The sequence below is a fragment of the Leptodactylus fuscus genome, chromosome 5 (genome assembly GCF_031893055.1).
Source record: "Leptodactylus fuscus isolate aLepFus1 chromosome 5, aLepFus1.hap2, whole genome shotgun sequence".
Taxonomy (NCBI): Eukaryota; Metazoa; Chordata; class Amphibia; order Anura; family Leptodactylidae; genus Leptodactylus; species Leptodactylus fuscus.
In genome coordinates this window covers 147,874,557-147,887,856 of record NC_134269.1, presented here as the reverse complement: position 1 = coordinate 147,887,856, position 13,300 = coordinate 147,874,557, and the positions used below count along the sequence as shown (strand labels likewise).

Sequence of the window (13,300 nt, the reverse complement as noted above, 5' to 3'; positions counted from 1 at the left end):
GTTATATTGCGAAAATCAATGGTTTTATATAAAACTACAGAACTGAAATAACTATGTGTGGTACAGTGTCAGTGTGCCTGCAAGGAAAAAAGTGATAAAGAAAAAAAATGTATCAAAACAAAGCCACCAAAAATTATCCCTTTATGGAAGTAGATTCAGCATCAAGGACAATGACATAGGAGAAAGCTGCTGGAATAAACACACAAATTCAGCTACACTATGAGAGAGCTCTTTTTAGACACCTGTAAGGCAATATATCGATAAAAAAGCCGGCAGCAGCCTCCTCTTCTGTATGTGGCCAAGTACAGAATGCAGATTCTTTTGGAGTTAAAGAGGACCTTTCACCATTTTGCACACAGGCAGTTCTATATACTGCCGGAAAGCTGTCAGTGCGCTGAGTTCAGCGCACTGTCGGCTTTCCCGATCTGTGCCCGGTGTGAAGAGCTAGCGGTCCGGTACCGTAGCTCTTCTATGGTCAGAAGGGCGTTCCTAACAGTTAGCCAGAGACGTCCTTCTTCACAGCACAGCCAATCGCGCTGTGCTGTGTGAGCCGGGAGGAACGCCCCCTCCCTCTGCTCACACAGCTCGTCCATAGACGAGCATTATCAGGGAGGGAGGGGGGCGTTCCTCCCCGCTCCACAGTACAGCGCGATTGGCTGTGCTGTGAAGAAGGACGTCTCTGGCTACGGTACCGGACCGTAAGCTCTTCACACCGGGCACAGATCGGGAAAGTTGACAGTGCACTGAACTCAGCGCACTGACAGCTTTCCGGCAGTATATAACACTGCCTGTGTGCAAAATGGTGATAGGTCCTCTTTAAAAGTCTCAGTGAAGATAAGGAAAGTGAATAAATGGAGAAGGAAACAGATTTCTTTAATATGATATATTACAACATTTTTATATTAACCTGTACTCTTCACTTACACTTTTTGTACTTGGGAGTTATGGTTTAAAATCATCTTGGTTTCAATAAAACACAATCAAATTATATTAACTCTAAATAAAGTTTAGCATTTTTAGACTTTCAAAAAATTTACTGTCTGTGCAATCCCTTTAACCTCAAAGATGTTTCTGTCTAGACCAGTGGGTCTTAAAGGGGTTGTCCCATCACAAGGATCCTATCTATACTGCTTGTTAATGTGAATGTAAGACTTTTCCTAAATACACTGCTTCAGCAAAACTGCTTTGTTTGTCCACTATCTTACTTTATTCATTTTTTTTTTTACACATCCCTTGACTTATCTGGTCATAAGTCAAGTGATGTATCTGCTGCTCTGAGGGGGGAGGGAGGAGGGGATAAGTACACGGGAGCGAGCCTGGAGGGGGGGGGGGGGTAGTTTACCCTTTGGGGGTAAGGGGCCGCCAATACAGAACCGGCATCCGCTGTAATAGAGAGGCGGATGCCGGGGAGGGTTAGACGCCGGCACAGATGCCTGCAACATCTCTTTGCTCCTGCCCTGCATGAAGCCAGCAGCAGCAGGAGCGGAATAACAGCATCACTCCTGCCGCTGCTGGCTTCATGCAGGGCAGGAGCATAGCAATGTTGCAGGCACCTGTGCCGGCATCTAACCCTCCCCGGCATCCGCCTCTCTATTACAGCGGATGCCTGTCTGTATTGGCATTGTGAAGGCTAGACTGGTCTCACCATCTATGAGCGTGCACGCAGGACCAGCGGCATCTTGCCGCTGGCTTTGCATATGTAACCCCGCCCACCAATGACGCAACAAAGCAGGAAGACAGAAAATTTTACAGCAACGAAGACTGGTGAGTATGCGACGTGGGAATACCCCTTTAACCTTGTTTGAGCTACCGAACCCACCAGTTTCATATGCACATTCACCGAACCCTTCTTTAGTGATAAATCAAATATGATTTTTTTCCAAATTCAAGACATAGGTATATGTTTTTTTACTGGTACACAAAATGAACCGTGCATAGGGCCTAGGGTTCGATCGAACCCTGGTTAAGAACCACTGGTCTAGACAGAGTGTTTATTGATGTAATACATTTTCCATACGTTTCCGTCTAAGGGGTTGCTAATGCATAACACTTATTCCCTACCCACAAATCCCATGGTTCTTGACTGAATGGAATGGCAATGGCACATGTCTACTGAGAATACTGTGGCTTATTTCTTGTTAAGAGCCTCTAGTAGGCGAAGCAGATGTAAGAACAGATTGATAATATCAAGATAGAGGTTGATGGCAGCCAAGATGTGCTCCTCTGGAGACAGTTTGTGCATCAGCAGATGTGTGTCATAGATGATGAACCCACAGAAGAGCAAGGCTCCCCCAGCAGCCACGACTAGCTCAATAGTCTCACTGTAAAAGAAAAGCTGTCAAAAGAGAAATCAGATATTTGTTAATGTTTTTCACAAAATTTTTCCAGCAGATATTTAGCTGTTAACAGGTTATTTCCCTCACAGACATTTGACATAGCCACAAAGATAGTGAATATTATTGTTTGCTGAAAGATTAAAGACCAATTTTGCCCAAAAACCTGACAAGTCCAGTACATATGCAATTATATCTTCTTTTTTTTTCTGCCCAAAAAGCCTGTCATGCTGTCAAAACCTATCCTAGCATGCCACGTGACTGGATAAAAGCTGTTTAGCAATGATCCTCAGCCATGTACATCAGGAGCCTGCATCCTTCTGGTGGGAGGTTGAGGACGGCACAACCACCCGCAGCAAACCGTAAAACGGACAATAAGAGATTTTGTGCCATTTCACAATCAGCTTCTGATGCTGCAGTCAGTGTCCCCTACCACGGACAAAGCACAAGGCCAAGAGCTTTCCCTTTCCATTCTGCATACCCGATATTTGTTTGAGGATCATGGAGTACTGACAACTGGTTAAGAGGACAGTAGCACAGGGAAATATGGCCAGGATCTCCCATTGCCTCTCATGGCTAAACAGCTCCTGACCAACTAGAAGCCACTGTAATGTAATCACGTGTTCCCGACATGCTATGACAGGTTTTTGATAGCACAGTCACCACTTTGTTTAATCCTCTGAATATCTCAGGACAAAGCAAAGTAGGGGGAATTTATCAATCCTTCTATGACAGTTATCTGGAGTAGAGTGATGATATTGTGGTGCCCATTTGGTGCAAGGCCCATTATTGTGCCAAACGTGCACCACAAGACCTGATCCACAACTCACTCACTACATTGTTCATGAAGCAGGGCAGGGGGTGCCTTGGCCTAATAAGAATCATTATAAATCACAAGTTTTTCTGCCTGCAGCCTCTTCATCAATCTCTCTTTCCCTGCGCCAATCGGGCGATTTATGAAGACGATACGCCAGTCTTAAAAGAGTTGTCCCACAAACTGAAAACCACAGAACCTCTCTCCCACTGCACATTTAACCTAAGTTGAATGTGTAAGTTGAATGAAGGCTGAATGTGGGTGGGACCGCTGGTGGTCGGCCCTCTGATTCACCTCAACGGGAGCACCAGAGATAAGGCACTCGGTACCTCTGGCTCTTCCATTGAAGTGAAAGGGAGTGCCAACCGCCAATAGTACAGCTCATTATTACTTTTTGTAATAATAGGTATTAACAAACTTATTTAAAATGCAATATTTACAGTGACCCCAAACTACCATGTGCCATTTAAAAGGATATGTTCACACTGTGTTTGCCCTGCACATTCAACGTATGCTCCAGTAAAACTGCAAACACATATATCAAACATACCCATATGCATCATTCTCTCAAGGGAGACCAACGAAGCGGACAACTACTTTTCCCTTATCTTTTTTTTTAGGCTGCTTAGAAAGCACTAAGGCATCCTGCAAAAAAGTTATACTGCATTGGGAAGTAAGGGACATGTTTGCTGCTGTAGGCCTATACCATTTAAATATATAGAAACAATTATAGTCCAGCTCTTGGCTGGAAACAGAACGTTAGGGAACGTTATTCCATTAACACATGCAACAATCCAGGAAAGGGAAAATGCTTACATTTTTCGACGCATGAACATGGATCATACTCATAGCAAGTAGTATACAGTACAGTACCCAGATAGTTTTTTTATATGTAGATTGTGAGCCCCATATAGGGAACACCATGTATATTTTTTTTTCCTACCAGTATGTCTTTACAGAATGGGGAAGAAATCCACGCAAACACAGCAACTACTGAGCCAACGTGTTGCCTAGATTTTATCTTTTGAGGTGACAGGAGTCAGACAAAAGTGGAGATTTTACACAGACAATACTCACCCTTAGAAATCCAGCAATGATCAAAATCCACAAACCAGCAAAAAGCCTGCAACAATAAATGGCATAGTTTATTCTGATTACTGTAATTAAATAGATTTCTGCTCACTACACAACTATATATACTGTTAGCATCGTATACATAAAATAAAGCAGGCATAGAACAGCTTTATATAGCAGGCTTCAGCTTAGGGCTGTGCAATTATGAACAACATTTAAATCACGATTAACTGAACATTTTACCTCGCTTACAATTAATGAACAATTATTTTATGACTAGGGCTAGGCGATTAATCGAAAAATAGCCAAAACAAAACATCAACCTGGATAACCAACATGAATTGGTTCACATTTGGTTATTTCGGTACAGTTATTACCATATTTGCAGTTTTGTTCGGACTGAACACACCCAAACCGAAACTGTTATTATTATACTCTGGGGTCTCTTCAGACCCCAAAGTATGATAAACAGGGGCCAAGGGGAGATGATCAAACATAAAAAAAAAAATTAATAATATTGCTCACCTCTCCTGGCCTACGGCACAACTCCCTCCTGTCTTCAGGGCTACTGGCTGATGTCACACGACGTATCTATGATGTGACGCTAAGGTCCAATCAGTGGTCCCTGACGACAGCCAGAAGTGCCAAAGACAAAATGGAGTCGTGACAGAGTACAGAAGAGGTGAGTAATGCTATTTTTTGTTTCCTCACCTTTACTGGCACTCCGCTTAATATACTCTGGGGTCTGAGGAGTATAACGGTATAATAATAGCAGTTTTAGTTCAGCCATGTTTAGTCCAAACAAAACTGCCAGTCATACCCAACAATTAATCATACTGTGAAGGGGGAGTGACCTATATCATCACCATTTTATTTGTAAATGAGTCAAAATGGCTGATTAATCGCATATTTTTTTAGTCATAATCACCTGGCCCTATTTAGGACACTCTTCTTTTACAGATTACTCCCTCTATTTATACGTCACTGAATCAGCTATTCTGATTAGATAATGTACAATTAGGGCCGTATCCTTTAGCCAATGGCAAAGTGAGACAGGATGGCTTGGATGAAAAGTAACTGAAATAAGTTGTAAGCAAGTTCACAATGATTACCGGTAATTCAGCTGACTTTCCATTATAGTTATTATTCATCCAATTGCCCAGCCCTACGTCAGCTGTAAGACTACAATTTTAGACAATGTTTTTATTCTCAGGCCCATTAGGGTATGTTCACACAGAGTTTTTTGCAGGATGATTCTAAGGTGAAACTTGCCTCAAAAAATGCCTCCCATGTATTTCCATGGAAGTCAGTAGGTTGACCTATATTCCACCTACAAATCGGCAGGGTGAAAAGTCCTGTAAAAAAAACTCAGTGTGAACTTACCCTTAGTAAGGTAATGTTAATTGTAGTTATTTTTGTTACCGGTGGTTGTATTTGTGAGTTATCTGCTATAGTCACATGACCACTTATTGTACTTCATACTCATTGCCATCCTAAATAAACCCATAGCTACAGAGGTATTAGAACAACTGCTTAAAGGGGCTCTATCAGCAAAATCATGCTGATAGAGCCCCACATATGCGTGAATGTTATATTAAACTACCCACCCGTTTTAAAATAAAACTCTAAAACAGAATGTGATAAACTTACCGAACGTGCACGGTGGGCGGGCATTCAGGGTCCGACGTTTTCTTCATCCACGCCTCCTCTTCCTCCGATGTCCTCGGGTCCCGTCCTCCTCCGGCGCTCGCGAACTGACATTGCTTTAAAAAAATGGCCTGGGCGCATGCGCAGTAGCCGTAGTAGAAGCAGCATGCTACTGCGCATGTGCCCAGGCCATTTTTTTAAGCAATGTCAGTTCACGAGCGCCGGAGGAGGACGGGACCCGAAGACATCGGAGGAAGAGGAGGCGTGGATGAAGAAGATGACGCACCCTGAATGCCCGCCCACCGTGCACGTTCGGTAAGTTTATCACATTCTGTTTTAGGGTATTATTTTAAAACAGGGGGGGGGTAGTTTAATATAACTATAATGCCCGATGGCAGTACTACAAAGTCTTTGGAGCGTAGCTCACCTTACATCTCTATTTAATACTTTCATGGCTGGTGCTCCCATCTCTAACACTTTCCTCCACTGCTTCTTCACCCTCATCCCTAAACCTGGAAGGAAATCACCTTGACTGCAATTTTAGGCCCATAGCGATTTTTAACACTAATCTTGAACTAGTCCTCGGGTTTCTATACCCACAGACTTCGAAAAACTTTGCAAATCTGAGACTCCCACGGGCAATCTCATCTCAGAAATATACAGAATCCTCTTGGATCCAGCCCCAGATGGGACCCCTAAGCATCCCTATATGTAGAAATGGGAGGGCTACTTAGGAAAGACTTTGTCAGATCTGTCGAGGGTCATAATATGGAAATGAGTTGCAAAAACTTCTTGTAATGTTACATACAAGGAAAACTTTCATAAGATGTTGCTTCACTGTTATCACACCACAGCATTACTCCATTCCCTCAATGCTGCTCTACCAGATACCTGCTGGAGGTGTGGTGCCAGTCAGGCTAATATATTTCTCCTATTCTGGTCCTGCCCCTTAGTTCAGCCCTATTGGTGACAGATCCAAACTCTAAGGGTAAGTTCACACAGAGTTTTTTTGGTCAAGATTTTGAGGCCGTATCTGCCTCAAAGTCTTGACCAAAAAGACGGCTCCCATTGAAATCAATGGGGGCCGCTCAGGAGTTTTTTCCGGGAGCCGTTTCTTCCGGCTCCCAGAAACAAGAAGCGAGATGCACATTCTTCAGGCCAAGTCACCTCACGATTCGGCCTGAAGACACTCCCTCCTCCGGATTAGGTCCATTCATTGGGCCTAATCTGGAGCGGAGTGTGTGTCTGGATGCCTGTGCAGTGCATCGGCTTTCAGTCAGCTTTTGGATCGGAACTTGAGGCAGCCTCCGCTTCAGGTTCAAGTCCAAAAATCTCTGTGTGAACTTACCCTAATAGAACACATAATGGGAATCCGCCTTTCCCTCCTCCACTTCATTGCCTCCAGATAGACTATGGAAAAACACCCTACATCTATTATTGTATATTCTCACTTCAGCTCACTGTCTAATAGCAAAACACTGGAGAAGAACTTCCCCCTCCAACACTGGAGGAGAGCTACATCAGAGTCTAGTGCACTGGAATACCTGACTGCCCTCTTGAATAATGAAGAGAACAGATTTAAAGCTACTTGGGACATGTTCTGGGTACTCCATGAAATCTAGCTCCTGGAGGTATGTTCCCCTTGAGTTCCTCCTTATCCAAGGAGATAATTAGTAACTTACTGTATTCCTTCTCCCCCTCATTTTTCATGTCTTGTGAATCCCCCTTGTTCATATTTCATTTGTACCCCGGCCATTATAATTGTTGTTCTAGTTTCCAAGCCTATGCACTTTTTTTTTTTTTTACTTATATACAGTACAACCATTTTGTACTTTCTTATGCATTTTTTGTGTGATTTTGTATCTGTTTAAATTGGGGCTAATGTGGAACTGGATGGAATTTAAAGAGGACCATTCACGTCCTTTGCCACCCATGGTATTGTATACCGCTAAAAAGCTAACAGTGCATTGTATTTAGCGTACTGTCAGCTCTTATGGTATGCGCCTTGGTACCAGAGGTTATCGGTGTCGTTAGTTTTGGAACAGATATCTCTTCACTGTATGAAAGGAGATGACGCTGAGCATTAAGGCCTGCCCTTCTGACAGTGAAGGGATAGTGGTACTGTCAGTTTTCCAGCAGTATATAAAACTGCCAAAAGACATGAGAGGTTCTCTTTAAGACTATTGGAGATTAGTCTATCCGTGCTACAAACCACAACACCAGGTTTTTGTACATAGAAAGCCTTAAAACCAGCCTGACAAGCTATCCTGCGACTCCCCAGGGTACAAACTTGTTTTGTTAGGAGTGTATTTCAGTAATGTAAGAAAACAAACATACCCAGCTCCGAGCTTGCTAAAGTCTCTCTTCGACTGGAATGTGAATGCAGTGAGACCAAGGAACACAGCAGTAGTCAGTATAAAAGCCTGAAGAACTACAGCCACTTCATAGAATGATACTAGAAATAAAAGAAGACAGCATTATTGATGGTATCATGCAAAACATTTATAACAACCACCAACGTTATGAAATGTGAAACTCTAGTTACCTGCAATACCAACTGTTATGGCTTCTAAGAGGGTCTGCAAATAAAGATCATAGGAGTAAACAGGTATGAACTACAGATGTCTTGACAACTGTGCAAAGTACAGGAAGAGAAACAGTCCAGGTTTATTAAAAAGGCATTTGGGAAATCTTAAATTGTCCAATAGCCACCAGATAAGAGTCTGATCACTGGGATCCCCAGCATTCATGAGAATGAAAATCCCACTTCTTCACCTGTATGTTGCAGCAGTGAACATTCATTCATTCTTTATGGGACTGTCTGACATAGCGGCGTGTTGTAGTCAGTTGTATCCAGCATGCTTGAGCAGCTTCTCCATTCATACAAAAGGTACAAAGGATCCCATTCTCATGATCAATAGACCCCCATCAATCAAGTAGCTACCCACAATTCATGGAATAGGAGATAACTTCAAATTACTGGAATACACCTTTAAAGAAAACACTTTGGCTTCAATTACTCCAACTTTGCTTGTTGTAGGATAGGTCAAAAACTATAGGTAGTCAGATTGATTCTCTTAGACTTATTCCTACATTATACAGTATGTGTTACCAGCAACCATAACAATAACTATTCCTCATAAGGGTCTTCCAGTTTTCTCCAATAAATCTGCAATATACTTTGGAGGAGTTTTATGAAGACCAGCATTTTCAGTGCCAGACTTCATATCTCCTGTAATGGCGGAGGATTTGGCTGATTTATGGCAAGTTGCGGCATCTCCTTATAAATCAGGCACATCCTCTGGCGCTTGTAGCTGTCATAGATTTTAGGGATGATTTATGACAGTTTTCAGGCACAAATGATGAGAGAAAAAAAACAAAAAAAAAAACAGGGCCACTTGCCCCAGGAGACCCTCGTAGTGTCCCCTTTTTAGTGGTGATGGCACTAATAACTGATGTTTATAAAGGCTTTTGTATGCCAAAAAGTTGGTGTAGGCATATACGAAATTAAATGAAAGTTGCAGAGTGATTGGTCCTTAAGGGAAGTAAAACAATCTTTCTTTTAGAACGCTTCAGAATTCTAACCCAATGGTTGAAAGATGGTCTAATCCTGAGCACTGCGAAGTTTGGTAAAATGTGCCAGAATAGGCAATACTGGGTAAGTTGTAGCATTCATATGTCAGGGTATTGCCACACTACATACTACGCAATATTGTAACAGCACACCAGGACAGAACTACATTGGCTATGGGCTTTTCCTTTTTAGACAGTGATCTAAAAACCGAATGTCCAGTAATAAGGAAAACCTTCTCAACAATTTGTGTTTTCACATATTTAAAGAGGACCAGTCACCGGGTCTGAACAGCCCAATAACACACATCATCATCATCTTGGAATGATCAACATTCTCAAGGAGACAGAGCCTATCAGATAATGTACTCCATTGAGCCCTCCAGACCTGGTGGCAGGTTCCCTTTTAATGCTAGAAAGTAAATTATTACAGGACTTCATGCACATAAATATTAAGTAGCATATAATATATACTATAAGAGATGGATTTTATATGTATACACAATCCAGGGGCATTTAAGCCCCTTTAAGTTTATATAGTTTTATTTACTTTTAAATTTTACTTTGCAAAAAATTTTTTGTTAGAGTCGCATATATTCTGACATCCATACCTTATTTTATATTTCTGTGTGTGGGGATGCATACGCCATCTTTTTCTGAGGGGTCAGATGTACTTTATAGTTATGATATTTTGGAAAATGTGTATTGTTTTGAATGCTCCTGAGTGGCCACCATATTTAAATACACAACATCTGTCATAATGGTGCGGCAGATGTTGGTAACCCCCAACTATAAAACCGTGTTTCATAAATGAATAGTACAGGTAAATATAAAAAAACTTTGGAATATGTCTTATTAAAGAAATATGTTTCCTCATCCACTTGTTAGGCTGCTCTCCCCGTTTATCTGTATAGAATTCCCTCTGCTCACACACAGAAGTCTATGGAGAAGAGAGGGGAGGCTGTTAATTGATTAATGCCTCATTCTGTGCAGTAGTAGAGACTTATGTACCTGATGTGCTATGTTATTAAGTGCTGGGGCTACCAATGCTTTCACTTTCAATAAGTGAAAAGTGTATTAATTCTAGCTGTATTAATTACTGGCTGTGCGGTTTTGCTGTTACCCTGTGGACAGTAATGATATACAGCTTAAATAAATTGGTGTTACTAAGAAGTGAAAGCACTGGTGACTGGGGGACTGAATGCGGCTATAGGTGACGAGTCAGAATTCACGACTTCATAAATCCTTCACACTACCTGGTTATAGTGCATAACATTTCTGAAGAATAAATCCCATCACTCATCTGAGGACTTTGATGTACTTCTCACATTTTACTTTACAGGATTAGGCGCACATTAGTAAGGTTTATTTATTCTGAGCTTGATATTTAAGATCCTGTTTGTGTAACAGTAGATTGTTTGGGGTTTAGGGTTGTTTGCCAGTTACCGTCACTGGCAGTGCCACATCATTCTATATGTTTTAATAGGCTTTATCTTTTAAAGGGAACTTCACCTAACCACTTGTATTATGACCAATGGGCTACAACCCTATAATGCAGATAGTTTGGGTCTCTAGGTGTACAAGCGGGATGGGATTTGCAGCTGTAATACAGTTGGTATAGCACATCCGTATTATAGTCTAAAATAGCACTTAGACCCGATTCATGTGCTTCTACTGACAACACTACACAGAGGATTTACTGTATATAGTATAATGAGAAATGCTTACAAATCCAAACAGCAGGTAGAGGTTCATAGGATGTTGATGTCTGTAAATTGTCAGGGCAATGATTGTACCCAAGGATCCAAGGGCAGAGACCAAAAGCAAGCCAGGGCTGGGAAACAAGAAAAATTTAAATGTTATGTGAAGCCTTTGGCAGTGCCAGTGATGTATGGCATATGATCAATGGACAATGGAGGTGATTTACAAAGACTGGTGTGTTCAATGCCTGTATAAAAATATCACCTTCACTGGGCTGTGTGCCTGGAGCGAAAGTGATGCCAGCTCTTAGCTGGCACGGATTTCTAGCATCATTTACATCACAAGATAATAAATCTGGTGGGACTGATGGCCCTGCCCCCAGCATGCCCCCTTTTTGGAAAAGTGGCAGTGGGGGTGCAGAAATATAAATTGACACAAATGTCATTTAAAAAGTTGCATTCGTTTGGTACACATTTAGCCGGAATATGGAAGTATACAATTTATTTCTATTAAGAAGCATAATGTGTTATTCAATATTTAAGCATACCTGGGATGTACACATGTCCATCCGAAGATAAAAGGAAATAATACAAGGACAGACTAGATGGATCATGTGGCCCCTTTCTGCTGGAAATCTTCTGTTTCTAATACAAATGGTTGCTGCAAATAACATGTATGTGATGGGATTGGCAGATGTGTACAACTGTATTTTTTATAGAACTAAACACATCTGAGGCATGTGCCCTGTATGCCAAGGCACAGAAATTTTTTGGCAGAAGATCAAGTAACATTGTGCAGAATTGATCAATACAAATACATTAAAAGAAATGAACAATCTATCAAGCAAACACCTAACAAACCCACCTTTCATGGACAAATGACCGGATACCATCAAAATAAAGGAATATTCCAGCTATGACGGTGGTCAAAAGAACTTGTACAGTCAATATAGTGTAGACCTTCCGGAGAAAATCTGTACCATAAAAAATAGAATAATTTAGTAGACGGGATACATGTCATTGCAGAAGAATTCATTAGCAATGAAATTTAAGATACAGAAAAAGTTCACCATCAAGATTATTCTTCAAGCTAGCTTAGGTTCTGTTCACATCCAAGCATATCCTTGGTTCTGTTCTGTCACATCAGCAAAAACAACATAAATGAAGATATGGATCTATTACGTGACACCCCCCACGTACTGTCATGGTGTCCTTAATTTTAACGCACAAAAGAGATCATCATGTGCCACTTTGGTATTTTTGACATTCTCTTCAACAAGGATGTGCCTTTAAAGTAGATATCAACATATACTTACATGTTATAATTTCATGAACCATTGCCCTTCAGCATCAAGAATCAGTCATTACAAGAATAAGCCCATGGCTTCATGGCAGTATAAGGCATATCCATTACCAAAACCATCTGACTGCCGTAAATGATTTTACTGCTAACATTAGCCAATAGAGGATGGACACTAAATATAAATATATACATATATATTTAAAACAATGTTGGAAAAGCAAAATAGTGAGCGTGTGAGGGTTATAGATTAAAACGGATGACGACAATTCTCAATATGGTAGAGGAATGCTGATCAGACAGGTAATACGACAATGGAGCCCAGAGGACCATTCACGTGGTTACATATTCCATGGTAGGGTTGGGCGATTATGACCTAAATTAAAATCACGATTATTTCAATGTTTTACATAGATTAGGATTAATAAAGGATTATATTAGTAGACTCCACTTATTACATGTCATACCCCCTATGTATATGCCACTGAATTTTGGTTCTTCGCATATCAGTGATCAGTGACACATCCTTTAGCCAGTATCAGTATGAGACAGCATAGCATGGAGGAAATAGAACTGGATCGGTGAGTAACTAGACAGAAGCCTACTAGGGTACACAGTAACGTCTGTTTACAGGAACTCTCTCTCCTCACCCATACGGATCTGGATACTGGCCGATGCCACATTGGTCCCGTAGTTAAAGTCATCCTCGATGGAGGACCGGGGGTAGCGATCCGCAGCCGCCATTATCACCAAGGCTAGGTTTTATCCCACTATCGCATCTGCGACACTTCCTGATCGCTGTGCTGCTGCCTACAGTAACGCAGTACTATGTGTAGCTGTTACACAGCAGCCAATCCTGAGC

At 41.5% G+C, this 13,300-nt stretch overlaps 1 protein-coding gene across 1 annotated transcript; it reads right to left on the bottom strand.

The window, feature by feature from the left end:
* Positions 1-1,575: 1,575 nt before the first annotated feature.
* TMBIM4 (transmembrane BAX inhibitor motif containing 4) lies at positions 1,576-13,298 on the bottom strand. The gene is made up of 7 exons (XM_075274450.1): positions 13,089-13,298; positions 12,004-12,112; positions 11,167-11,272; positions 8,414-8,447; positions 8,206-8,323; positions 4,225-4,270; positions 1,576-2,335 (listed from the first exon to the last, which is right to left on the bottom strand). Exons 1-7 carry the CDS (start codon positions 13,180-13,182, stop codon positions 2,129-2,131), a joined length of 714 nt encoding a protein of 237 aa, XP_075130551.1. The 5' UTR covers positions 13,183-13,298; the 3' UTR covers positions 1,576-2,128.
* Between the last annotated feature and the right edge of the window lie 2 nt (positions 13,299-13,300).